General features: G+C 39.3%; 1 protein-coding gene across 1 annotated transcript in view; it reads left to right on the top strand.

Moving 5' to 3' along the window:
- VPS13A (vacuolar protein sorting 13 homolog A) overlaps positions 1–27820 on the top strand; it is a 262402-nt gene that overhangs the window by 158145 nt on the left and 76437 nt on the right. Inside the window, exons 45-51 of the mRNA XM_084628103.1 lie at positions 718–878; positions 11702–11805; positions 12910–13207; positions 15189–15584; positions 17702–17806; positions 17903–18049; positions 27631–27759. Coding sequence (XP_084484229.1) covers positions 718–878; positions 11702–11805; positions 12910–13207; positions 15189–15584; positions 17702–17806; positions 17903–18049; positions 27631–27759 — 1340 coding nt within the window. The remainder of the gene's footprint in view (positions 1–717; positions 879–11701; positions 11806–12909; positions 13208–15188; positions 15585–17701; positions 17807–17902; positions 18050–27630; positions 27760–27820) is intronic.

The following is a 27820-nucleotide window of genomic DNA, read 5'->3' as shown; positions in this document are numbered from 1 at the left end:
AACAAGTAGTTCAGACTTCATTTGCATACACAACTTTGAGTGCAAAATTGTGCCACCAAAATTTGAGTCTGTTTCTAGATAGTTTAAGCATTTATGTATTGTGGTCCTGGAAAAGGTGATTTTTAATAAAGATTTTAAAGAAAATTAGCATGGTTTATTAATTCAAAAAATAATGAACCTATTTTAATACTGTATAGCTTGCAATTGAATAACGTTGATAATGCTAGTTTATTAATTATGAATTTGGGACTTTTCAAAACTAGTTTGTCAGAGTACCTTCAACCACTTATTTCATTATTACTGTGAAACATTAATGAGTGAAGCTATTGCGCCACAGCAATAAACATTTTTTTTAAAAGATGCAAAACTTAATGTAAATTATCAGTCTTTGCAAAACAATGTTGATGATTTGTAGTGGTAAAAGACACATTAAAAATATTAGAGATTAACTCATCCTTTCTAAAAACAATTTTGTAGTATTAGCCAAACTACTGAGAAATTTTACTTCTAAGAGAGTGACATTCAGATCAGAAATAGCATAATTCCATATTATATTTTGTAAACCGGTGAATGTTCTTCATGTTTCCAGATTTATTGTTACAGTAAAAATTCTTGAACACAGATTTTTTTTGTATAAATTGTTGGTTTTTCAAATGTATGTACATGCTGCTTTGATTGTTTCATTAATTTATAACTGTGTATTTTTTCAACTTTGAGGTCCTCATAAACACTCCACTGCTGACAAGATTCCGTTGACAAAAGTGGGTCGATGTCTTTATAGAGTAAGACATGAGGAGTCGGGTGTTGAAAGATCCATTGTTTGTCAAATTGATACGGCAGAAGGGAGTAAGATGATAACTGTACGTTCTCCTGTACAGGTACTACAGTTTTCTTCCAATACCTTTTTATAAGACTGTTAATCTGGGTGATTTTATTGACTATAATTCCACATCACCCATGTTTACAACCATGTTTTAAGAACAGTTATTTAGAGAACTTTTCTAGCACAGATTCTCTTACCAGTGTGGACTGGAATTGTCTTAGCACTGTTACAGATAATCATTAGAGAGATTAGTACATTAGTACAGCACTTGCTTTATATAATACATTTCACAACAGAAAAAGCCCATTCACACCAACCAGGGAAACAGCTATAGCACAGTTTCAGATATTGTGGGGACAAGAACATGGGGTTCTGTTTGCCCATCCCCATGTGTGAATGTGAGTCTCTATTCCCCAACAAGTTGTGGACTAGTCATGGAAACCTATTCCATAGTTGGGAATGTTTTACCTTAAGTCTTGTGGCATTAAGGAATGGTCTGAAAGAGCTTAAATGTATTCTGCAGTCCAGCGTATCCCACAATGCCGGACAACTGGGACCCTCCCCTCCACTGAGCAGCTCATGGAGGTGGATCAAAGTTTTGGCCCTGTGCCCTCTGACCATATCCCCTCTGCTCCTGCTTGCTGCCAGTTCTTCTGCTCTGCATTAGCAGTCAGTTGATGGTATGATTGCTCCTGCCCCCATTTATTTGTTAGTTTAATTTTTACCCTGTTTTTGAGCAGTGGCAGGCAGTTATTTCTTTCTGGCTTCCTCTTCCTCCTTGGGTCATTAACATTTCGGTGGTTTAACGCATCTTATCCTCTGCCAAAGCTGTTTCCTGCTGGCTCCTCTGTCACCATATAGGTAGGGCAGAGCAGTCAAAAAGCACCAGGTTAAATCCAAGCAGTGTTCCATTTGTGAGGTAGTCTTCCCAGGAGTGACAGACAATGAGTTGTGCCTAGCCTGCACCCAGCTGACTTCAAAAGGCTCAACATATAGATGAATAAAACGAAGTTTCATTTGGGGAATCTGGCCTATATGGTGTCATCCTTTTCTTGGGGTGCTTCCTGACTTCAGTGGATCTAGCAGATGCATACTTCTGTATTCTCTTCAGACTGTGTCACTGCAGGCTTCTGAGGTTTGCCTATGGCAGGAAACATCAGTATCAAACAGTCTGGTTCAGCCTGTCCTCGGCCCCCAGGTTTACAAAGATGGTGGTGGTGATAGTTGCCAGACTCTGGTCACAGGGAACGTGCCGGTACCCATTCCTGAGCCACATGCCAATGAGAGCTCCATCACAGTCAGCAGCACACAGAGCCATGTCCTGGACATTGATCTCCTACAGGTGCATGGCTTTATCAATTTCAAGAAAAGTTCCCTGACTCCGTCCACCAACATAATTCATCTGGGAGCAGAAACAGATGTGTTGATAGCAAAGATCTATCCATCACTAAAAACATTTCAGAAAAATCTTGGATCTTAGCTTGCTCTGGAGCTGCAGGAGGCCTACTATACCACTGTGCCTTCAACTGCTAGGCCTTCTGGTGTCATATAAAGAGATCATTGCATCAGCACAATCACACATCAGAAGCCTTCATGCTAAAGATGTGGAACTGCTCCCTGGAATACATGACAGATTAAGTACAGATTCCAACACAAGTACTCCACTCCCTACAGTGGTGGTTGGACCATGACAGTGTCTGCAAAGTCATGCCCATCTGCCTTCAGGATTCTCTTTCTCACAACTGACTAGCACACTTGGAGACTCAAGCATCTCAGGGCCCCTGGAGCCTGGAGGAAAATGCTCACGGCATAATCACCATAGAGCTGAGAGAGTGGTCAAGCTGGCTCTGCGAAGGTTCCATTCTGGTATAGAGTGGAACTATGTCCTGGTTCAATCAGACAACACAACTGTGGTCACATATTTAAACAACCAAGGGGGAACAAGGAGTCCAGTGCTACATGCAGAGATAATGGAAATAATGAAGGTGAGTGGAACAGTTTCTTTCCCTCCAAGCGATCCCCATAAAAGGGGATCTGAAACAAAAAGCTGACTGGCTCAGCAAACAGAGTCAGTAACTCCAAGTGGTGATTGAATCAGAAGGTTTTCAATCTTAGTGTTCAGACTTTCTGCGTCCATTCAGGCGACTTCTTCATAAATCATACAAATGCAAAGAGGCCAAAATACTTCACCACGAAGACAGACTCCAGATCCAAGGGGACGGATGCCTTATCACACAGTTGGTCACAGGACCTTTTCTGTGTATTTCCACTAGTGGGGAAAGTGGTCCAAACAAAGTGAGAACAGGCATCCACACTGGCTGAGGAAACACCTTGGTTTCTGACCTGATAGAGCTGAACCAGGGGCCTCCACTACAGTTTCCATGGAGACTGGAAATTCTCTTGAAGTCCTTTTCTTCATCTATATCTGAAATGATTTCAACTAACAGTTTGTCTTTTGAGAGAGAAGCACTAGAACATCTGGGCCAGCCCTCCAGAGTCTTTAAGGCCTTTACTTTCATTTTGGCCAGTACTGATACTAAAAGCAGAGATTAATAAGACTGGGACTTTTCAGCTTGGAAAGGAGATGACATGGTGGGGATATGATAGAGGTCTACAAAATTATGACTGGTGTGGAGAAAGTAAATAAGGAAGTGTTATTTACTTCTTCTCATAACACAGTAACTAGGGGCCACCAACTGAAATTAATAGGCAGCAGGTTTAAAACGAACAAAAGGAAGTATTTTTTTCACATGCCGCACAGCCAACCTGTGGAACTCCTTGCCAGAGGATGAGACAGCCAAGACTATAACAGCGTTCAAAAAAGAACTAGATAAATTCATGGAGAATAGGTCCATCTATGGCTTCTAGCCAGGATGGGCAGGGATGGTGTCCCTAACCTCTGTTTGCCAGAAGCTGGGAGTGGGCGACAGGGTATGGATCACTTGATGATTATCTGTTCTGTTCATTCCCTCTGGGGAACCTGTCATTGGCCACTGTCGGAAGACAGGATCCTGGGCTAGATGGACCTTTGGTCTGACCCAGTATGGCCGCTGATATGTTCTTATACTCCACTATAATGTCCAGATTCATTTGCTGGTGCCAAGAGCACAGTGCAAATCCCATAAAACTAGGAATTCCAGTCATTTTGGACTTTCTCCAAGAAGGCAGAAACAGAGGTCTCCAACCCAGCACCACTGTTTGTAAAATATCTGCTCATAGATAGTAGTGTGCTTTACACAGGGACCTCAGGCTCACTTGCAGAAAATCCCCAGGTAGCCAAATTTCTTAGAGTAGTACAATCTGACAGACCAGCATTCAGGCCCCTCATCCAAAATGGAACCTACCTGTCCAGTGGTGTTACCTTTAAAATTATATCATCTTGATCATGGAACCTATCTTGTGTCCCTAACCCAAAAAAATGCTTGCTTTATGAACTGGGAATTATTAAAAATAAAGGGAATCCTGATGCCTATTTATTACTTGCTCCCAAGTAATCAGCAATCTCCTGGAAGCATCCTTTAGATTCAACAGGACATACTTCATATTTAAATTTCTTTCAGTTTTTGTGCAGTGAGACACAGGTTTAATTGTAGAAAGTCAGGGAATTTTTAGTCCTGGAAAGCCCACAATGCACCAATACTTACAGGAAGGCATAAGCTTTATTTTATTTATTTTTTCACTTTGTTCTTTGACATCCTGACTCATTCAGGCCCTCTTAATCTTCCTAGCTTCACTGGGTCAGACTACAGGAAGGGTCATATCTGTGACTTAATTGACAAATAGCTGACTTGAGATGTTCTGAACATTCTCATCCTTGAAGATGCCATATCCCTCACTGTAAATATCTGTAGCCCTTTCAATCTTTGGTGTTGGAAACAAAGGGCTGCTCTTTGAGTGACTGTCCACGAGTTTCCCACTCTTTGTAAGCATGCTCTCACAAGCATGAGATTGTATTCTTTTGAATAGCAGTGTCCATTGAGCTGCACCTGCTTCTTTAGTGCCCTCTTGTTTCCTGTAGCCATGGACATAAAGGGCCTCGTGGCTGCAAACCACATTCAGTTCCTTCTTGCCCCCTATGATTGCGAGGTGGAACCCTGTAGTATCCATGTTCCTCGCTCTTAGCAAGTTAGCGAGCATAATTTGTATTAGTTCAGAATAGTTGTTAGTTATTGTACTCCAGATGAGGGTTTTTTGGGTTTGTTTTTTTTTGTTCCTTCCCCTACCCCCTGTTGGTTTAAAAGAAGTGATAGACTTAAGAATAGAGTTGTGATATGTTTTCTTCCTGCCTATATAACCTCTGTATAAGGGCCTTATCCCTTCTCCCCAACCACTATATAGCAGTTCTGAAACGGCCAACCATAAATTGCAGGTGTTCACTCTGCCTCTCCTGCAGTGTACTGATGCCTAGGAATGACAGGCACTTCAGATGTCTGTTATGCCTGGAAGACAGACATGCTCCAGAATGCTGCTCTGTTTACAAGAGGACCCAGAAGGCAAGAGGTGCAAAACTGAAACACTTTCTCCCAGAGAGGCCCATGCAAGTCTCATTGGATCTTGGCAGACTTTCAGAGAATCTCCAGATATCAGGTTAATCCAGTGCCCAGGTGAGCTGAGATGCCAAGCTGAGTTACTGAGCCGTTTTGCATAAGCCCCTCTCGTTGTCCATTTCGGTGGTGTGCTCAACAAGTGGCCAGAAGGAGCATCACTTCCAGGACCAAGGCAGATGTTGATTTCCTTCTTCAAATAGGGATCACAGGGATTTCCCCCTAATGTTCACTTCTATAGAAGCCTAAAAGTGATGTCCAACACTAAAACTCAACCCAGCACCGATGGTCTCTGTCCATATCGTAGACCATAGTGCCTCCAATGCCAACCTCTCACCGAATACTCTGGCACTGAGCATTATGCCGCTGAGTGTCTCTATCCTGAGATGTCTCTCTTTCGCACAAATTACATTTTTTGGAAGCAATGGAGACTGCCGCTCCAGTGGCTCAAGGACTGTGTGTATCAGCACCCATGTACTACTTGGTGTGAACAGACCTTTCTCATCGAGAGGCTACAGAAGGTCGTTACCAAATAACCCATAGGACATGTGTAACAGAAGTGCCCCTCAACCTCAGAGGCACATAGCAGGGATTCCTCTCCTGAGCATGCCCCCTCTTCTCTGTGTGCGGCACAGTGAGAGTTCGGCAGAGAATTGAGGGATGAATCCTTGAGGGGTACCAGAAAAATTGGGAACGAATAGGGAGCACCCTTTGAGTATCCACCAATGTCATCCTAACTACTGCTACCAATCGCATCTGTGCTCATTCCCCTGGGAAGTAAATCCATACTCAAGCAATTGGCATAATCCTTGATCTTTACAGACAGATTCACTTTGCCAAGTATACAGCTTCATTTGTATCAGGCTTCTCTCCTGTCCTATTTTCAACTTGTAAAGGGCAAGGAAGAATAGAGTAGGAATGGCCATTCTCCCAAACCTTATCAGCCTCTGGCCATCTTATTGCTTTTTCCAGGTAAAGCTGTTAGGGTCCGTCTCTCCCCTCCACCTCCCTCCCCCCCCCATTCACAGCTTCTATGGATGAGCTGAAAGTCTTCCAGGACTTATTGAAAAGAATTATGGAGATTCTGGACATTCCACTGGGAATTTATACAGGAGAAAACACCTGTATAAGCTTCTGGATATTCTCTAGTCTTCCTTTATGGGGCAACTGGCTAATGTTAATGGCCTTTAATGATGGGCTGCTCAGACTGGCCAAAATGATTTGGCATTGCCTGTCTCAATGACAGCAGCCTCTGAAAGCAGTCAATCAGTACACGTGACTGCTAAATGGTTTGAATATATTTACCAGTATACTACCTCTAATGGTCTTGTGGTGGAGTCAGGTCAAGAAAAATCAAATCAGCGAGGTCAGCCCACATACACTCCTTTGGAGAAAGACCCAAAGAAATTAGACGTCTTTGGGAGGAAGACATCTCTTCAGCAAGCTCTCAGACCAGCAAATTATTGGGCATTACTCTCAAAATACAGCTTTCTGCTTTGGGACAGACTTTCCATCTGCATAGAGTCCTGAAAGACTAGCATAAGTAATTAAAATCCCTCATGACTGGCCCTTGAAGCAGCCCTCAATGCGCCTGACCCAGCAGCCAGAACAATAGTCACCACCATGTTGAAGAGATCTTCCTGGTTGCAGGCATTGGAATTCTCAGGTAAGCCTTGAGGGACCTCCCACTTGAGGGCAATAAGCTCTCCTGTGAGGTATGGATGAAGCACTCCATAATCTAAAGGGCTCAAGAACATTCCTAAGATCTTTGGGTGTGTACATCCCAACCCCAAAAGAGGAAGTATCCAACACAACCATTTTATAGACAGAGACCACAAACTCAGTCCTATCCACAGCAATGGTCTTCAGAACTCTTGAGGAGGTACTTTCACCAGAGGTGGTGATCTGCCTCTTCCCCAGCTGCCCCACAGTCTGAGGCATCAGGTAAGAAAAGGTTTTGACACACATCAAGACACTAGCTGGACCACCTTCAGATCCACTTTCCTCCACCACCCCTTTTTCCAACTGCTTTTCTTATTTCAAAGAAGCTTGGACTGAGGGTCCTCAAACTAATCAGCAAGGGGATGGCCCATATAGTTTTAAAATAGTCAAGCTCCTTTCCTGTCCCTCTTCAGGGACACTTCTTATGAGACTGTTGAAGCAAGAGGTACATTGCCCTCATTCAAGTGGGAACAGTAAGAGAAAGGTCTCCAGAGTTCAGGGATAGGTGATTTCAATCATATTGCTACTTAATGCCAAAGAAGAAAGGGGATTGGAGGCCTGTCCTTGATCTTCATAGTAATCTCAACACTTTCATCTGTTGCTTCAAAATTCTGTATAGTTCCCTTGCTTCTGTTATCTCCTCTTTGGATCCAATGGACTGCTTTGTGGCTCTTGACATACAAGAGCACCTATGTCTACATTTCATGGGACTCCCACTCCTTCCTAGAATGTGAGCAGTTATCAGAGAAAGCTAATGCTGAGCTGCTCAAATAGAAAATCTTTTCCATTTGGCTTTAAATATCTGTCTGTTCTCAGATTTTCTGTTTTGGAGAAAGAAGTCTTGAACCAGAGCCAATCAGCTTTTCTGTAGTCAGCCAGCATCCAAGCTGTCAGATGCAATGTGCAGGGTCTGGATAGACATCTCCAAGCAAGTATCAATCCTCCAAGGACAAGAAATCAAACCGTTTTCCTATTGCTAAGACCTTTGCTTCCTCAGAGCTGATCTCAACTGACTGTTCAGTAATAGAGGAGGAAGACTTCAGTGTCCAAGCTGGAAAGCCCACGTCCATCCTTGTCTTCTACAGATAATTCTGTAGTCTCCCTATTGTCTTCAATCTTGAAACAGGTAAACTTTGCTACCAAGTCCCCCAGAAAACTTTTCTGGATCTTGATCCATCTCTGAGGTATTTGCATTGCATCTCTACCTGCAAATACCAGAGGTGGTTCAGCTATCTCCACTAATCTCTGGGATTTAGCCATTCCCTTTCTGCCTTCTGAAGCAGAATCTTGGCCTCTAGAGCTGTAAATAAATTGGCTGTTTAGGGCTCCTACTTTGTCCATTGCAATCATAGTTCTAAAGCTGATTTTGAGATGGCAGTAAGCAAAATCATTTCACTTTTTTTATCCCTTAAGGGACCAGATTTCCAGAGCTGTGTCCCTTGAATGATACCATCTGCTGAGCTAATTTTTCCTTACTGCTTACTCGTCCATAGTGTCTCACTGTGGGATAGGTTGTTATCCAGTAGAAAAAGCTAAGCTGCCACCAGTATTTCCACATTTGTAAGAGAAGCACAGCACAGATGTTTCACACTGGAGAGGAGGTTATTCATAAAAAAGGAGTAATCAGATAAATACTTGATTGATACTTCATATATCAGAATTCTCTATAAGAGGATGCAGAGTCTGTTTGCTTAGTCTAATCTCAGATACATGGGTTTATTGTGTAACTTCTACAGTTGATGATTTTATGAAATATATCAAATGAAGGCATTGCCAAAACAAATCAGAATCAATATCTGATAGAAAAGTGAATACTTTCACATTTCCTTGCAGAAAATTCAGTTTTTTTTAATTTCATGCTTTTTATATTATTATCTTAATAATCAATTTGTATACACGTCTACATATTTCAGGGCACCTAAATAGTATCAGACATCTCTCCCAAGCAGAAACATTATTAAGAAGATTAAAAAAGGATTTTTTTAAACAAACTAAACTGATTTAGCAATATTCATTACCTGTTTGTTGCCAAGACTGAATCACACTAAGACATAAAAAAGTGTGTGTACATGAGCAACATTAATCGTGTGCAGTTTTGATTATAACAGATGTGATGGCTGAAGAACTTTTTTTTTAAACAGTTGCTATAATTTTGTAGTACTGTCTTCTGTAAGTTTCTTGACCTGCAAACAGTTAACTTCATGTTTTGACACAAGGAAGATCTTTTGAAAGGTATCGTTTATTATAGAGGTATACTTGCCTTTCCTCGAAAGCTAACTTCTTTTAAGTTTATTTTCTTGAAAAGGAGCTTACAGCTGAAGTCTAATTCTACTTCATTCTCACTCATGGTAGGATGGTTTTAGGCTAAAATATTTGTCTAAATATGAGTCAGTTCTTTAAAACACATGATATAGGATGCCATATGTACAGGAACAAGGTGGTTAAGGTAGTATCTTTTATTGGACCCACTTCTGTTGGTGAAAGAGACAAGCTTTCGAGCTTACAGACACCTCTTCTTCAGGTCTGGGAAGCATAATCAGAGTGCCACTGCTAAATACATGGAGGAATATATCCTTTAACACGAGTAGTTAACACATATTTCAAGGGACCGTTAAAGGTAAAGTGGCCCGTTAAAACCCTTCCAGTCATAGGGGACGAAGGAAGTGGGGGAAGTCAGCTGGGGGGTGGGGGAGGGACATTGTTAGCGGGTTATAGATTATTGTATAGTAACTCCTCACTTAACATCATCCCAGTTAACATTGTTCAGTTATGTTGCTGATCAATTAGAGAACGTGCTTGTTTAAAGTAGCACAATGCTCCCTTATAACGTTGTTTGGCGTGTGTGTCTCTGCCATGCTGTCTCTTCTCCCTCCATTTGTGCTGCCTTGTAGAGTGTGAGGCTACATTAGCAATGTGTTAACCCTTGAGGGCTCAGATGAGTGCTAGTTCATCATTTAACAGTAAGGCATTCCCTGGGAAATATCCACCCTCTTCCACCCTCTGACTTCACCACCTCAACCAAGCTTCACAATCATCATTGTTGTGTACAGTATTAAATTGTTTATTTAAAACTTAGAGTGTGTGTGTCAAAAAAATAATTCCCTGGAACCTAACCCCTCTCCCGCCCATTTACATGAATTCTTATGGGGAAATTGGATTTGCTTAACATCATTTCGCTTAATCAACAGAGTTACTGTATTATGTTATAAATCCAGTGTGTCTATTCAGTCAGTGATATTTAGTGTTTAGCAAAGTTATGAATTTAGGCTCCCTGGGTCATCTTTTGAAATTATTGTGCAGGTTTCCTGTGACGATGAGGATAGATAGGTCAGATATAGTGATTGTGAAAAGTGAGATAGTATTTTGAAAAGCATTCACTCAAGGGTGATATGGTGTTTTTGTCTTTTATCATGTTTCTGTGTGAGTTCATTTGAGAGTGTAGTGATGTTCTGTTTTCACCCATGTAGTTGTTGAGGCATGAAATGCACTGGATGAAGTACAGCACATGTGATAGGCATGTGTAGGACGCATGGATCTTGAAACGTGTGTTGTGGGAGGTATTGATCATTGTAGCAGTGGAGATATGGCTACATGTTTTGCGTCTGTTGTTTGCCATGGTGTGATGCTGCTTTGTGTTAGTGTGTCCTGATCTGTGGAGAGCTTGCTTCTGATGATGAGCTTGAAGAGTTTGGGGGATTGTTTGAAGGCCAGAAGAGGTGGTTCAAGTAAGATTTCTTTCAGGATGGGGTCCCCATTAAGTATGGGTTGTAGTTTGATGATACCCCATATGGGTTCCAGTGTGAGGTGGTAGGTGACAACTTAGGGGTGTGCGGTTGGAGGGGGTTTTATATTTGTATTGAAGCAGGTTCTCTTGAGGTATTTGGGTTGCCCATTCCATGATGTGATCTGCTTCTCTGGTGGAGTGTCCTTGTTTCATGAAAGCACTGCTGAGTGTGTTAAAATGTATATCCTGGACCAGGGGTGGCCAACTTGTGGCTCCGGAGCCACATGCGGCTCTTCAGAAGTTAATATGCAGCTCCTCGTATAGGCACTGACTCCGGGGCTGGAGCTACAGGCACCAACTTTCCAATGTGCCGGGGGGTGGTCACTGCTCAACCCCTGGCTTTGCCACAGACCCTGCCCCCATTTCACCCCTTCTCACCCCCTTCCCTGAGCCTGCCATGCTCTCGCTCCTCCATCCCCCGCCCCCCAGAGCCTCCTGCACACTACAAAACAGCTCATCAGGAGGGAGGGGGAGGCACAGGTCGTCAGGGCTGCCAGTGGGTGGGAGGCACTGGGAGCAGGGGGTGGAGTTGATGGGGGGCTGCTGACGTATTACTGTGGATCTTTGGCAATGTATATTTGTAAATTCTGGCTCCTTCTCAGGCTCAGGTTGGCCACACCGTCCTGGTCTTTCTCCTCAGAGCATATTCTGTAGTATCTGAGGACCTGACAGTAGATAACAGATTCCTTCATGTGTTTGGGGTGGTTACTGGAAATCTGCAGGATTGGTTATAAGGAATTTCTCATTCTGCACTTTACCATAATTGAAATATTTTAGATCTTTAAGGCTTTTATTAATGTAATTTATGCAGACTTTTATTTTTCACAGATAAGAAATCATTTTTCAATTCCACTGAGTCTTTTTGAAGATGGAACATGTCTAGGAACTGCTTCACCAATAAATGAATTTAACATACCACTGACCTCTTACAGGTGATTATTTACATTCTTCTTTTAATACAGAATATATTGTATAAGTAATGATGGCTAATCTAGTAAATACAAAGACAAGTTATACGTATTTTTTTGATTGAAAATTAAGCAAGTTTTCCAGAATTGTTCTTTTCATTATTGAAAGTTTTTAGAACTGTTGATGTAGAAGCAGCCATACCATGTCATACTAAGATTTTCTCAGGGCCTCAAAGTTAAATAGGATAAATATTGGGCAGGGAGACTTTGAGCTGCTCCAAGTCTGAGATTTTTAAAGGAGTTTAGGGTAGTGGGCACCGGATTCCCATTGACTCCTTTGAAAATTCCAGCCCAAGTGCTGCAGGAAATGATTATGGTCATCCAATAAAGAGCAGTCTCTACACTTGATTGAATGATTAGGGGCGCAAAGATTGAAATTACTTCTGCCCCTCCCATTGTCACTTTTGTTAAACATTTTTTGCTACATTTTATTATAAATACTGTAGTTAAATTATATTTCTGGTTTTACTATTTTTTTCAAAATGATTTAGTGGTGTTAGTAACATCAGATTCATTGCACAGGTAGTTTCGTCAGTCTGGCTGTAGGAGCATACTACTAATAGGTTTAATCAGCTGGATACATGTGTACTCTAATACAGTGGCTGAATCCAGGAAGCAAATTAGATTAAATTGGTGCTGTACTTAAAAAAGCAAGATATCTGTCATTATCCCTCATATTTTATGCGCCTCAAAGAAGGGCAGTATCTGAGATTTGTATTAGCTTGACACCCCACAACAGAAAAAAACAGGAATCTTGGCTCCTACTCTTCCTAATACACAGAAAGGTTTCAAAGTCCCTTATGTGTCTCCAGTAGTCACTGCTTTCCAGTAAGTTCTGAAAAGGGGTGCACATACCACTCAAAGAACCCTTTGGTTAGAAGCATTTTTTTTGCTTCCTCTTTTAATAGCTATGTTCTGTTTTAATTTTATATTGAGAAACAGTTGTTTGAAACCAACAAATTAGGTAAATATATGTTTGAATTTTGTTACTAAAATTTCTATTTTTAGAAGTTTGTTACTGAGAGATTAGATGTTATCAGACGTGTTTAAAAATGTTTTCATCTGCAGATCACTACTTTGTTTGCAACCAGTAACTGATGAAACTGGAATTGGTGGAGAATATGAAATGTGTGAAGGAATTAGCTTTGATGAAATTATGAAAAATTTTGGCAACTTAATACAGAGGAAATGCCAGTCCATAAAATCAACTAATCATTCACTTATCATTAATGTTGTGCCAGTAAAAGATACCTTGACATCTTCAGTATGTGCAGAAGATCGATGGGATTTACCATATGTTATTCATTTATGGCCCTCTCTCCTCCTCCACAATCTTCTTCCTTATCCAATTACTTATTCTCTACAGGTAATCTTCACAGTTATTATTTTTGTATTGTTCCAGTATATGCTATGTAATTTGGTTGAGAGTAAACATTCTTTTACGGGCAGGCCTAAATAAGCACAGAAATGTTTCTGCTGCATTATCAGTTAAACACAACTATAGATGTTATAGGAGTGATGTTTGGTCTATTGGAGGAGAAACAGATACCATAGTATGAAAGATGCTATCCTGAATTATAAATACATCAAATATATGAAATGTAGGCAAAGAGAAACTTCAACACTTCCACTATAGGTAAGTTTAGTACAGTACATATTAACTTTGCCATATGAGACTCCATTTTTGACTGTCAAGTAGAACTGGATCCTAGTAACTCTCTGCAGCGTAAATGTGCAGGATCCTTTTTCATGTGGACTGTGACTGCCTCAAGAAACAGTGGCATCAATAAGTCTGTGTCCTAGTATATTACCAAAAGAAGGGCAATGGAAATTTAGAAGGGAGACACCAAAAATAAACATCCATTTTGATGTAAGTGCTCTTTATATTCAGCAAACAGACATACAAATAATAAACAAGTCCTGTTCTGAGCTGTGTTGTTAAAACTCACCCAAGTGACTCTCTCAAATAGAGACTATTACTTCTAATACAAATAAGAGCAACAGATAGACTGTTTTCCACATTTGTCATTAAATAAAACAACTTCCAGAAACAGATGCAGTTAAAAAAATTACTTTTGCCTACCTCAGGCTGATAACAGGTCCTTCAGTTGAACTCTGCAATGATTTTAGATTCCCTATAGATAATGGGTAAAATATTTTAACATTGATTTAGGAGCCCAAATCCTATTGAAAGTCATTGTATTAATGGGTACTTAATTCACCCTTTTTCATCTTCGTTTAAAAAAAGTGGGATGGTTATAGATTGGTTATTGACAGATATTATTTACATAATGATTGTTAAAAATGCAGAGGTTTTCCCCTTCTTTAAGCGAAACAATCTTTTGACACAGAAGTGCTTCTTAGACTAATGTGAAATTTTCCTCTTTGGGGGAAGGCATGGAATGTGCTATATATGGCTTTTCAATACCAAGTGCACTTGGTAATTAAACAGATAAATTATAGCTTCCAGTGTGGGTTCCAGTCTTCTTTCAGATTTGAGATGCGTGTCATGGTGGTGAGTGATGTACTGTTTTTAGTTCCAAATGATTTTGGCCATGCTAGAACCCTCAGTAACTTTTGATACAGTTTATCACAAATTGCTGTTTTGAATAACTAAGGTATGTTGCTGGTCTTCCTTGAATTACTGTCCAGTGGTTCAACTAATACCTTGAAGACAGAAGTTGGCTGGTAGTAAGGGGCAATTTTATGTCATCACCAAAGGATTTTAACAATTGTGTTCAAGTATCCACTGTATTTCTAGAGTTGCTTGATATATATATGAGGTCAATCAGTGATGATTATTTTTTAATTTCATATCAAACGTATGGGATTTTCATATGAATACAAATAAAAGTTAATCCAAAATGAAGTTCACTATAATTTAAAAAATGTGTAATTGAGTGATGACTACTAGAGTTTTTTTCCAGTGATTTCAGTAAAAGATGCTAAATCTCAAAATACTGTTTAATAAGTTTTTCATAATCATTTATTAATTTATTAAATTATCATTTATTACTGTTGAGTGACTAAAAATGTGCTAAGGATTTCATAAACAAATAAGAGACATTCCCTGCCCCCCAAAAAATTATATAATCAAGTCAAAGAAAACAATATGGAGAGAATTGAGGGAAGAGAGGACAGAGAGGGTACAGTAATAAGATTAAAGGATTGTTTATGGCACAAAACTTAGTAATTAAGTGACATACGTACATGCTTTTTAAAATTTTTTCTATTCTGTACATCTAAAATAATAAACGTTTTTAAAAGGCGCATAAAGTTAAACCAAGATGATGTTACAACTGTATATCTTGTCCCATGTGAATGTAAAAAAAATTTTTTTTTCCAAGGGAAATGGTAACAAATGGGACACTCTAGAGGATGGATGTTCAACTCAGATTCATAATGCAGTATTGGATCAAACCATGCTGGAATTGCAGTTACTTAATTATCTTGATCAAAATTGGAAAAGCGAGTACCATATAAGAACTAATCAGCAAGAAATTGGCTTCATCACATTCTCTTGTATCACTGAAATGGATAAGACTGAACTAGATATTGCTGTTCATGTGACCTATACAACTGGACAAATGATCATAGCAATTCACAGTCCGTATTGGATGGTAAACAAAACTGGCCGAATGTTGCAATACAAAGCTGATGGCATTCACCGCAAGCATCCTCCTGATTACAAAAAGCCACTTCTTTTTTCTTTCCAGCCAAAAAATTTCTTCCAAAATAACAAGGTACTGTAAGTGAATATTATTAATAAACTGACAGCTAAGTAAAATTAGCTGTCATCCTTCCTTTACCAATTGAAAGTTTTTCAGAACTTTGAAAACTGGCAGCTGTAAATGTATCAGTAAAGGTTATTGTATTTACTAGATAGCATGAAATTAGTAAATTTGTGCACCAAGGTTTTTTTAATACAGCATTTTATGAGATTTCTTAAAGAGGTGAGAAATTTACCTATTTTTGGCTTGTAAGTGAAGCAGTAAAATAAGAACTGAAAAATCCTTTAAGGTGTGATGTATTACAATGGTCACCATTTAAAAAAAAAAAAAAAAAAGGGCACGTTCACCAACAATTTCCATCATGGTACAGGTGATACTGCAGGTATTTCTGTATTCTTGCAATAGGACATAAGAGCCAGATCTCACCTTGAGCACTTGCAATTTCCACTGACAATGAAAACTGAAGGAGATCAGTACTTTATATGATTTGTCCCTAACTGTGTCTCTTGGATATTAAATTAAGAAAGCAACCATTGGTAAATGGTATTTATTACTTTAATAATGGGAGTGCCCAGATGCCCGAATCAGAAATAAGGAGTCCCATTGTGCTCAGTGCTGTATATGCAAACATATAGAAAGGCATGGTCTCTGCCCCAAACAACTTTTAGTCTTAAGGCCCTCATCCAACAAGCTGATCTCTATGAGCACAATCATTTCCCCACGCAGATCTCCGTGGAGATCCAGGTCTAACTGAAGATAAGACATGCTGTGTAAAGGTCTAGATTCTAAATGGTCCAGAGTGGGTGAAAGATGATAAAAAAAACAGCTCAGCCTGTATCAACTTGGTTGAAAAAGAAACAAAAGTTGGAAAGCAAGACACTGGTACAAACTAAATATGTGCAAACTGAAAAACTGTGCTTAGGCTTCTAAGGCTACTAGTGAGGTCAAAGATGGGTGTAACAAGGAATTAATGGATTCTAGAAATGGAAGGAAATGTGTTTTTATTGCATGGTGATAATGGGATGAGATTGACACCATTTTTTTGGATGTTGGGTTTTGTTTTTGTTTTTTTTTTTTGGAGGGATTACTTAGCAACTTGCTTAAGCATGGAACGCACCATTAAAATGATTAGGCCATGATTAGAACAGGCCAGAGAGAAAAAGAGAACCACATGGCATTACCACTTCCATCTGCCTCAACTAAATGCTCAGCAAAACCTTTGATGTTAATCTGTAGTTTTTGCCTTTGTCTCTCCTTATTTCTCCTTTTTTTGTCTTCCTCTTTCTCCTTCTATCCGACTTAGTCACCCAAGACAAATCTGCCTTTTACAACACTGGTATGAGCCTGTGACCAAAAAGCAAGCAGTCTGATCCTAGTAGAAGTTTGTGTCTTGGAATGCCTGTTAAGATAATGGTGTATGAATGTAATTTCCCAGGAACTAGGTTGAAAGTGAGGAAGTATGGGAGATAGAAGACATTTTCTGGTTTTACTATTTTTTTTTCTTTCTCCCTTTGTGCTTTTAGAGTTTTTTAAAGAAATAAGATGGGTCTAAACTACTACTCAAGACCATTTAAACTGACTCTTTCTTTTTCGCCAAAATAAAAAGACAGTTAACATCACGTTTAATACTAAGAACTATCAAACAGTTTTAACATGTATAGTCAGAGGAAAGGGGAATATGGGAAATCGTTAAAATGAGTTTTACTTAACCTTTCAGACCCCAAATCAGGGCATATCCCTACTCAGGGCAAAGCTTTAGCAAATGCTTAAAGTAAAGTGGCATAATGATGTTGCTTAAAAGGTTAGCGTATTTTTAGTAGTGGTTGTTACAGTGGGAGTAAGCTGGTGATAAGTTCACATAAAGCTGCAATTTACTGGTTAATGTTGTAATAGTTAAATAAGAATTTTAATCACCTTTAAATCACCTTGTTGAGACAACCATATTATTAATAAAATAGATAGCACAAGAATGAGTGTGTGTGTGTGTGTGTGTGTTTAAAAGAAATGATGGTAGAAAGAAGGCAAGGATAACAGAGAGGATCAGAAGATGGGTTGTTTGTCGATTTGGCTATTTTAAATGTTTTCCATTAGTTTTCATACTCTAACAAAAATGAATTTACTTTTTATAGGTGCAGCTTATGGTGACTGACAGTGAACTGTCTGATCAGTTTTCTCTTGATACTGTTGGTAGTCATGGTTCTGTTAAATGTAAGAGTCACAAAAAGGAGTACCAAGTGAGTACAATATGTGTCTATCAAACTTCTATATGTTAAAAAATATAAAAAATTAAGTGAGACTAACAAATTTTCAACAATTTCCTTCATTCACAGGTTGGTGTTACCATAGATAACAGCAGTTTTAATATTACAAGAATCGTCACTTTCACCCCCTTTTTTATGATCACAAACAGAAGCAAATATACTTTAGAGGTAGCTGAAGAAGGCAAGGAAAAATGGATTCCTATCACTTTTCATCAGGTAGATTTTTAAAACTCAAACCCATAGCATTTGAATTGTACATAATTTCTTGAGCGTCTCAGGAAATTTTGACTTTTCATTTCTCACACAAAGATTGTCTTAATATTTCATATGCGATACTGTTTGGTTACCAGAAATCGGAGGGCCTGATTCTGGTACCCTTACTTCCACTGAATAGTACCTTACTGTAAACTAAATTGTAGCCTACCTTGCATGGCAGTGCAAGATTGGTAGGAGGCTTAAGGCACTTCCTACTTGCCTCACAGGTAGCAGCACTTGAGGAGAAGCAGGCTCCACAGAATCACTACATTCTCCCCCTGTCCCCTACAGAGGTGGGTGGGGAGTGGGTGCAGCCTTTTTTCTGTTCCTCTCATAGTATGTGGTGGTATAGTTGTGCTGACATGTTGGGCACTGTGCAGTTTACTCCCTTTGCAAAGCAGCAGAAGACCTGGAGTCACGTTTTCTTATGTATTGCTCTAGGACCAACATAATAATGTATTGCCCCTAGCACGTGGCAGATCATATAGTGATAATGTAGCCTCTGTGAGTAGTCCTACTAATTTCAAAGAATTGCTTGCAGAGTAAGGTTTTACTTAAATAAGAGTATCAGAAACTGGCTATAAATGAATAGAAACCATATCTTACTGTTCTACTTTTAGTAGTTACTATGGTTAAATGTAGAGTTTATACTTAATGATTATGGAAGAAAAAATACAATTGAATATAAAATTGTTAAATCACCATTCCTCATACACAACATAGGAAATGCCACACTGGATCAAGCTGGAGGTCCATCTTTTTAAGTAACCTTTTCCTGGCAGTGGCCAGAACCAGATGCCTCAAAGGAAGTTGCTCAAAAGGAAAAAAAATACCTGACATCCATCAATTAAAGATTGGCTTTTGCCTTGAAGTATGATGGTGTATTTCCATTCTAAGTTTTTTAAAACTCCTGTCTAATGTAACAGTTAATTTTTCCTCATTATCCGTACAAATGTCCTTTTATGAATACTAAGCTCTTCCATCAGTGACATCTAGTGACAGTAAGTTACATAGGGTAATTATACATGGAAAAAATTGGGTTTGTCGGGTTTGTCAGTGTGGAAAAGAGAAGACTGAGAGGCGACATAACAATTTTTTCAAGTATGTAAAAGGTTGTTACGAGGAGGATGAAGAAAAACTGTTTTTCTTAACCTCCGAGGATAGTACAAGAAGCAATGGGCTTAAATTGCAGCAAAGGAGGTTTAGGGTTGGACATTAAGAAAAACTTCCTAACTGTCAGGGTGGTTAAGCACTGGAATAAATTGCCTAGGGAGGTTGTGGAATCTCCATTATTGGAGATTTTTAACAGCAGGTTAGACAAACACTTCTGAGGGATTGTGTAGACAATACTTAGTCCTGCCATGAGTGCAGGGGACTGGTCTAGATGACCTCTCAGGTTCTGTGATTCTATGATTGTGTGAAAGATATTTTCTATTAGTTTTAAATTTGCTGCCTTTCGTTTCATTGAATGTCCCCTTGTTGTTGTCATGAGAGAATAAATAGGTTTATTTACCTTTTTGTGTTTCTTCAGAATTCATTATTCTGTATATTATTATTTTGTATACATGTGTAACATATCCTCTCTTATTGTCATCTCCCTAAACTCAACAGTCCCAGTCTTTTCAAATAAGGGGTTCTCAAACTGGGGGTCGTGACCCCTCGGGGGGGTCGTTCAGTTATTGCACGGGGGGGTTGCGAGCTGTCAGCCTCCTCTCCCAAACCCGGCTTCACCTCCAGCACTTATAATAGTGTTAAATATTTTAAAAGAATGTTTTTAATTGACAAGGGGAGCACATTCAGAGGCTTCCTCTGTGAAAACAGTCACCAATACAAAAGTTTCAAGACTTTTGTCATTTTCACTATGTCTGTTTCTTTTTGAGAAAGAGAAACTAGAACTGAACACAGTGTGCCAAGTGTAAAGGCATACCATTGATTTATTTAATGGCACTGTAATACTTTATGTTCATTTTACATCCCATTCCTTGTGAATGATAATGTTTTGTTTGCTTTTTTTACTGCTACTGCTGAACATTGAGAAGAGATTTTTGTTGAGCTACATTTCTTTCCTGAGTAGTTAGTTACTTTCATCTGCCATTGTTCTAGCCATTCACCCAACTTTCTCAAGTCATTCTGAAGTTCCTCAAAGTTTCTAGTTTTGATTAAGCTAAATGATTTTGTACATCTGAAAATTTTGCCACCTCATTGATTATCCCTTGTAATAGAACATTAATAAATATATTTAATGACACCAATCCTGGGGAACCTTTGAGCATGCCACTGTTAATCTTTTTGCCATATTGAAAATTGACCATTTAGTCCGACTCCGTGTTTTCTCTTAGCCATTTTCTGATGCCTGATTATACTTACGTATTCTTGCCCAATGTCTACCTTGTTTCCAGTTTGAGGGACCATGTCAAAGGCTCTTTCAAAGTCCAGATAAAGTGGCTCTCATTCATAGGCTGTTTGTTGACATGCCACAAAATTCTAAAAGATTACAGAAGTACATTTTTCCTTTACTTGATGCTATTACTGGCTTGGCCAGATCATATTGTGCTCACCAGGGTGTTTTATAATTGTATTTTTATCAAGTATCAGAGAAACACAGGGCTGGAATGGACCTTGAGTCGTCATCTAGTCAGTCCTGAGGCAGGACCAAGTATACCTAGATCCTCCCTTGACAGGTGTTTGTCCATCCTGTTTTTAAAAACTTCCAGTGATGGGGATTCCACAGTTTCCCTTGGTAACCTATTCCGTTGCTTAACTATCCCTACAGTTCGAAAGTTTTTCCTAGCATCTAACCTATCTCTTCCTTGCTGTAAGTTAAGCTGATTATTCAGTGGACGTGGACAACAATTGATCACCTTCCTCTATATAACAGCTCTTAACATATTTGAAGATCTATTATCCGGTCCTCCCTGTCATCTTTTCTCAAAACTAAACATACCCAGTTTTTTTAACCTTTCCTCATAACTCAAGTTATCTAAACCTTTTATCATTTTTTTTTGCTCTCCTTTGGACTCTCCCCAGTTGGTCCACATCTTTCTTAAAGTGTGGCATCCAAAACTGGGCACAGTTCTCCAACTGAAGCCTCACTGATGCTGAGTAGTGTCGGATAATTATGTCCCATGTCTTACATACAGCACTCCTGTTAATACATCCAGGAATATTAGCTTTTTTCACTACTGCATCACATTGCTGTCTCATATACAATTTGTTGCTTGACAAAGTCCATCTAATAAAGAAAGTGTAATCCTCTGTCTTGCAGACACCACTAATATATCAAATATAGCGTGTACCATCTTTCTCTATGGACACTGAAAAATATTAAATGTTTTTGTCATTCTAGCCATTCTGTCTAATTCATAATATAATATAGCATCTTCTGAAGATGATGAAGCTTATGACATCCTGAACACTTTCTTCTGGAGATGTTATGTCTCCAGAGTCCAGGTTCAGCACTCCTGCACCTGTTCTATTTGCTTTTCCTCGTCTGATAAAGCATCCTGCAAAATCATAGGAAACCTGTCTCTCTCTCTATTGTACAATTGGATCCATGCTCTTCAGATCCAAAGACTGAAATCCTTCCTGGATCCATGTAGCGATCCCAGGATGGAGTTTGCCAATCAAGACAAAAGCCTATATTTAGATCAAATGGGTAAAATCATGGGCGATACAGATCCTGTCCCAAATCCTTGTGTAGAAGAGTATCTTTCCTTCTGATAAAGGATCTAATCTGGTTCCATGTCTAGATGCAAATCTGAATGATGCAAATGCAAACAGTGAAAGGAGGGGCAGGAGAAGTGCATGAATACTCCAATGGGCACTGCTATTATCCAGCCTGCACCAGTCAGAGTGTCTCAGGAGTCGGAACATACAGAGGACATTCAGTGAAAAATCTGTTACTATACTGGAGAACGGAAGGGCAACAAATGTACCTTTTTAAAAAAATGATCTTAGGGATGATCCTGAGATCTAGAAAGCCTCACTTTGGTATCTGGAAAACCAGTGAGTCCAGTGCTGTTCATTATTTTCATTAATGACTTGGATGATGGAGTGGAGAGTATGCTTATAACATCTGTGGATGACACCAAGCTGGGAGGGGCAGTAAGGACTTTGGAGCACAGAATTAGAATTCAAAGTAACCTTGGCAAATTGGTCTGAAATCAACCAGATGAAATTCAGTAAAAATGAGTGCAAAGTACTACACTTAGGAAGGAAAAATCAAATGCACAAATACATGTGGAGTTACTGCTTAGATAGGGTACTGCAGTAAAGGATCTAGGGGATACAGAAATAGAAAGAGAAACCTTTTAAGCCCTGCAGTAAAGGGATACTATCGGTAACACCATCTTCTGGAACTCAACCTCAGTCTTTTTTTACATGAGGACAGAGGACCTGCACATCAGTCGTATCCAGTACCTGTCCTACCTCATTTGGAGACTACCCGTCCCAATTCTACCGCCAATGGCAGTCAATAACATCAGACAGGAGAAATCTAGAAATTATTTTCAGCAGATACTTTATCAAATTCAAAACCCTGTCACATGAGAGCCTGCTGAGAGTCGAGGTTCTCTTCCTTCTAAAAAGCAGGAGCTATAGAGGAGGTGCTGCATGTAAGTACAGAGGAAAGGGTTTTTATTCGAGATACTTCCTTATTTTAAAACAGGGTGGGGAAGTCTTTGTCCCATTTTATATATCAGGACGCTGAATGTATTTTATTGAAGATTTTGGTTCTGCGTGTTTGTAATTTCATAATTTCCTTCCTTTCTATACAGAACTGGTTTACTGCTCTTAATCTAAAGGATATGTATTTTCATACTTCAATAGCCCATCCATCAGAAATGCCTGCATTTTATTTAAGAAAGGACCACTTCCACTACAAGTTCCTTCCCTTTTGTCTTTCTGCTGTACCAAGTGTTTTCAAACAGTGTCCTTCCATAGTGGCTACATATCTGAGAAAGCAAGGGATTTTCGTCTCTCCTTATCTAGACAATTGGCTAGTCACAGCATCATCAAGAAAGTAGTTGCTATTGGATATAACACAGATTTGCTAATATAGATCCTTATACAGCACCTGTTCGGTATATTTTAGAGTATTTGCTACATCTTCAAATGTCTAGTCTCTTGCTGTCTTTTGTTGGGGTCCATCTCTTCGCAGTTTCAATACATCTTGTTCCTATGGATAATAAATCTGTGTATGTTCATTATCTGGTTAAAAGATTTCTAAAAGGACTTAATTTATATCTACCAGTTTGAGATGCTGTCTCATCTTGAGATCTAAATATAGTACTTGCTCATCTCATGCAACACCCTTTTGAACCTATGGGGGAATATATATTTTGCCATTTATCCTTTAAAATAGCTTCTATAATAGTTATTACTTCAACAAGGAGAAAAAGTGAACTTCAAGAATTGATGGCTGGGCCACCATTTCCTGTCTTTCATTAGGACAACTACTGCTATGTCCCCACTCTAGGTTTTTACTTAAGGTGATTTCTGAGGTTCATATAAATCAAGCAAGTAATTTACTGATTTTTTTTCTTAACTTCTTGGTCATGAAAAGAAGCCTAGACTACACACTCTGGATGTTAAAAGAGCTTTAGTATACTATTTGGACAGAAATAAACATTTTAAACCAATTCCCAACCTGTTCATCTCTTACACAGATGGGTCAAACTATCACTACTCAAATTTTATCTAAATGGGTTAAACATTGTATACAAGAAGAGTATGTCAGCATCTGTTCTGCTCCACAAAGGGGTTTTAGCACATTCTGCTAAAGTGAAAGTAGCCCACATGACTTTTACTAAAAACTTGTAGGAAGTTGCAGGATAGCTATGTGGAGCCTCATTCATACTTTTACTACAAACTATGTTCTAGACTTGGTGTCTAGCTGAGATGCAGAGTTTGGTGAAGCACTTTTCAAATCCTTATTCAATTGTGACTCCGTGGTGCACCTTACAAGGATTAGTATACTGCTAAGCAATCTATCCCAGGTAGGAATATGCAGAGGGCACACAGAAAGGAAAAGAAAGTTACTCACCTGTTGCCAGAGTTCTCCAAGCTGGACGACACATGCATATTCCTCTCCATCCTTTCTCTCTTCCTTGGGGTCATACTTAACAAAGGACCTGGGGTCACAGGGGAAGGAACTGAGGCAGCCGGAACATAGTGCCCCCTTTTGTGCCCTCGTCCTCCAAATATTCACAAATACTGAGAGGAGCGGCATGTGAGTGTTCCAAATGTGCAATAGTAGTGAAGGTTCTGTTCAAGTTGCACTGGTGGAAGCATCCCAAGAGTGGGAGTATGCAGAGTCCATGTTGAAGAACCCTAGTTACAGGTAAGTAAGCTTCAATTTTCATGAAAAAATGTCAAAATTGGTAGCAGCGCAGCCACTTCATTCTCAAGTTCCTCCAAATGTCTTGGGTATTTACTACCTAGTCCTGAGCTCACTTGTTGCTCTCGAACTTACCCATTTTTGCCAGCTCTTCCTCTTTTGACACCTTTGCTCTGACAGTGCCTCATTTTCTTTGTCACAGCCTGGCCCAGTCCCCCTCTAGATGGTCACCAGTCTGTAAGTGGACCCAATCTCTGGACTCCACATGCTTCTAGCTCTGGGTTTCTAGGGTGTGTTCACAGGCACAGACTTCTTGTCTGAACCCTTCTTTGGGATGTGGGACTCTGCAGTCCAGTTGCTCAAGTTCATTAAACCAGTGCCTCTGACTTCCTGAGCCCCCAGTTGCTTACACATGCTTCCAAAGTATTTCCCACCTAGTTGTGGGCACTCTGTCTTCTAATTTAGAGACAACATGGCAGGCAAGCAAGGAACATAGGTTGAACAAAGGAATTTCTTAACCAGTCGCTTTATTGTTATAAAGCACTGGAGTTAGAGATACTTGTAAAATAAAAGTCCTGAGACACTCTCCCTCTCCACCACAGTCAGAACTCACCCCTTCATTGATTCTCAGGTTCTGTCAGCATTTCAGGGTGGGCAGAGTTTGTCCTGCCTTCTCTGTCTCCAGCCAGTTCTTCTTAAATGTGGTGATGAATGACCTCCTGTCTCACAGAAGTTACCCCCTCTTAAATAGTCTCTCTCCCTTTCACTGTGTGCTCAGGCTGAGAAGCTGCAGATTCCCTAGACATGCTGGTGCCCCTGGGTAGAAAATCCAGTGTGCTGCTGGGATTAGGCCAGCAGTTGAAATACAATCCAAGTTAATGGCTCCACATTACTCTATGATGGGATGGATGGATTCAGTACATCACAATAGCAAGGTTAGACATGCCTTCAGAACATAGAAGAAAATGGAGTTCCTTGTATAAAATGAAGATTGCAGTTTGACACAGTCATATCCCACACTGTCACATTTATTATCATGTAAAGAGGAGTTTTGGCATAAGCTTGACCTCAGCATGCTCTGTGGCTAAGACAAGCGCAAAAAAAAATTGCCTAGTTTTTCTCCAAGTCTTCCTTATCCTTAATTGCCACCATTACTCCATTTTGCAATTTTCCTGCTTCTGATATATGAAACAACTGTCTATCAACTTCTTTGTTTTGGGCTATTTAATCTTCAGATTTCCTCTTAGCTTTCCTAATTTCCATTTTATAGTTTACCTTTCCATCTTTACATTTTACTTTTCGTAGTTTTTCTTTTTGTTTGCTTCATGAGTATGAATTTCCATTGTCTGTAGCATACCTTTTTGACTTGAATAACCAAGTCAGTCTTGCTATTTAACTAAATTTTTTCTTGTCTTCCTGCTTCCTGGGGTCTGAGAATCTATGGGAGAAGGAACTTGATGGCATGGTAAGTTAGTGAACTAGCCCTTGACCGTTGGAAATTTGAGTTCAGATTGTTGTAGGGTCACACAAAATGTCAGATTGTTGTAGGGTCTCATCCTAGTACTACAGTTCATATTATTTTCCTTTTGAGAGGCACATTACTGAGATATCAGATGTTGCAGGTATGTATTCAAAGAGGAAGCATTTTCTGGGCAAGCTTGTTTAATATCTGTCCAAACAATCCCTGGCTCTTGTTCGGTCTCCCTTCCATAAGAACTAAACTCACCGTAAAATTTAAAGGTATGCTTTTTAAAAGTCTAAATGTGCACGGGACTCGAGACCTCACTACTATTCCCAGCTTTGTCAGTGACCTTCTGTAAGATCCCGGTCAAGTCATTATACCTTTCAGTGCCTCTCTTTCCCCTCTCCCTCTTTGCCTGTATTTTCTATTTGAAAATAAGCTCTTTGTCTCTCTTATGTGATTGTAGTATCTAGTACAATGGGGCTGTGATCTTGACTGGGACCTTTATGTATTACTGAAATATTAATAATTATAATGAATTGCAACTTCAACAAATGACCAAAAAAATTTCAGTTGACTATTTGACAAACAGTGAAAGAAAGGAATTAATTACACTGGTAACAAAACATGCTGTACATACTTAAGGAAAAAGCAAGTCTAATTTTAAGTGGCCTTATTATACACTATATAAAATTGGAAAATATTAAAAAAGACAGTGGGCGAGATATTGCTAATAAAGAACAATGTGCAGGGTTGGATATAATTACACAGTCCTTCAACAGGAAAGGTAAGTATGAAAATTCACTAACATACTGATACCTGACTTAATTTGCTTATTTAGAGATTTGAACATATAATAGGTTTTACCGCTATACTAAAGTGAGATTTTTGTCTTTGAATGTCACTGTTGAAGCTGATAATTAATTCATAATTTTTGGTAAAAGAGATACCGAAGTTCTTAAATTAGAATATGTCTTTTGCATACTGATAAGGCACAACCAGTCCATCAGAATTTAGATGTCACACCTATGCACCAGCTTTCAAGAATATATAGCTGGGACTTCCTCAGCAACAAGGAGAAAGAAATACCTGACCCCATACATGTTAAATGGACGAAACAGAAAATTGATGGTTAAAAGCCAGAGCTTTCTTAATGTACTCTAAATTTTAATTCTGTTTTCCATTACAGGTGCTGTTCTCTTTTGAAATGCTATATGCATTGGCCTCCTTTCCTTTTTTACCATTAGCTCCTGACTCCTCCTAATTTCCACTCCCTTGCTCTAGCATAAATGTTCTGGGTTCCTCTCAGTTTATCCTTTTTAGATTAGGTAACATTTAGAAAATCCTAACAGAGCTCCATATTCATTTTACAGCAGTTAAGATGAAAGTGTTTTGAAAAATCAGTTTTTTTTATTGCAGCCGAGCACTGTAGGGGGCTGAGACTACAGCCTATCACATCGACCGATATTGTCTCATTGTTTCCTTGTATTCCCCCATTGGTCTGTCCGTATCCATCAGCTCTCTCTTGTCTGGTACTTGCATTGTAAACTCCTTGGGGCAGGGACTGCCTTTTGACCTGTGCTTGTACAGCATTTAGCACAATGGGGTCTTGGTCCTTGACTGGGGCTCCTTGATGCTGTAATATAAATTACAGAAATAAGAAACGTGCCATATGAGGGCTGCATAGTAGTTTTCCATTATGATTTGTATTATTTGAATATAAAATTGATTATTTTATTCTAGTGCATTCCCTTTTGGCCTGAAAATGATTCAAATAAACTGCTGATTAGAGTTGAAAATTCCAACATTCCCCCCAAGATGATCTGTTTTAATAAGCAAGAAAACTGTACATTGCTGTATTTGGACAATAAGGTAAGTGATTTTTTTATGGAATTATAGAAGACAACATAAATCTGTACTCTACCTCCTCCCA

The sequence above is a fragment of the Lepidochelys olivacea genome, assembly GCF_965140295.1.
Source record: "Lepidochelys olivacea isolate rLepOli2 genome assembly, chromosome: 5".
NCBI classification, from domain to species: domain Eukaryota; kingdom Metazoa; phylum Chordata; order Testudines; family Cheloniidae; genus Lepidochelys; species Lepidochelys olivacea.
The sequence above is the reverse complement of the archived record's forward strand: the minus strand, read 5'-3'. Positions and strand labels throughout refer to the sequence as shown.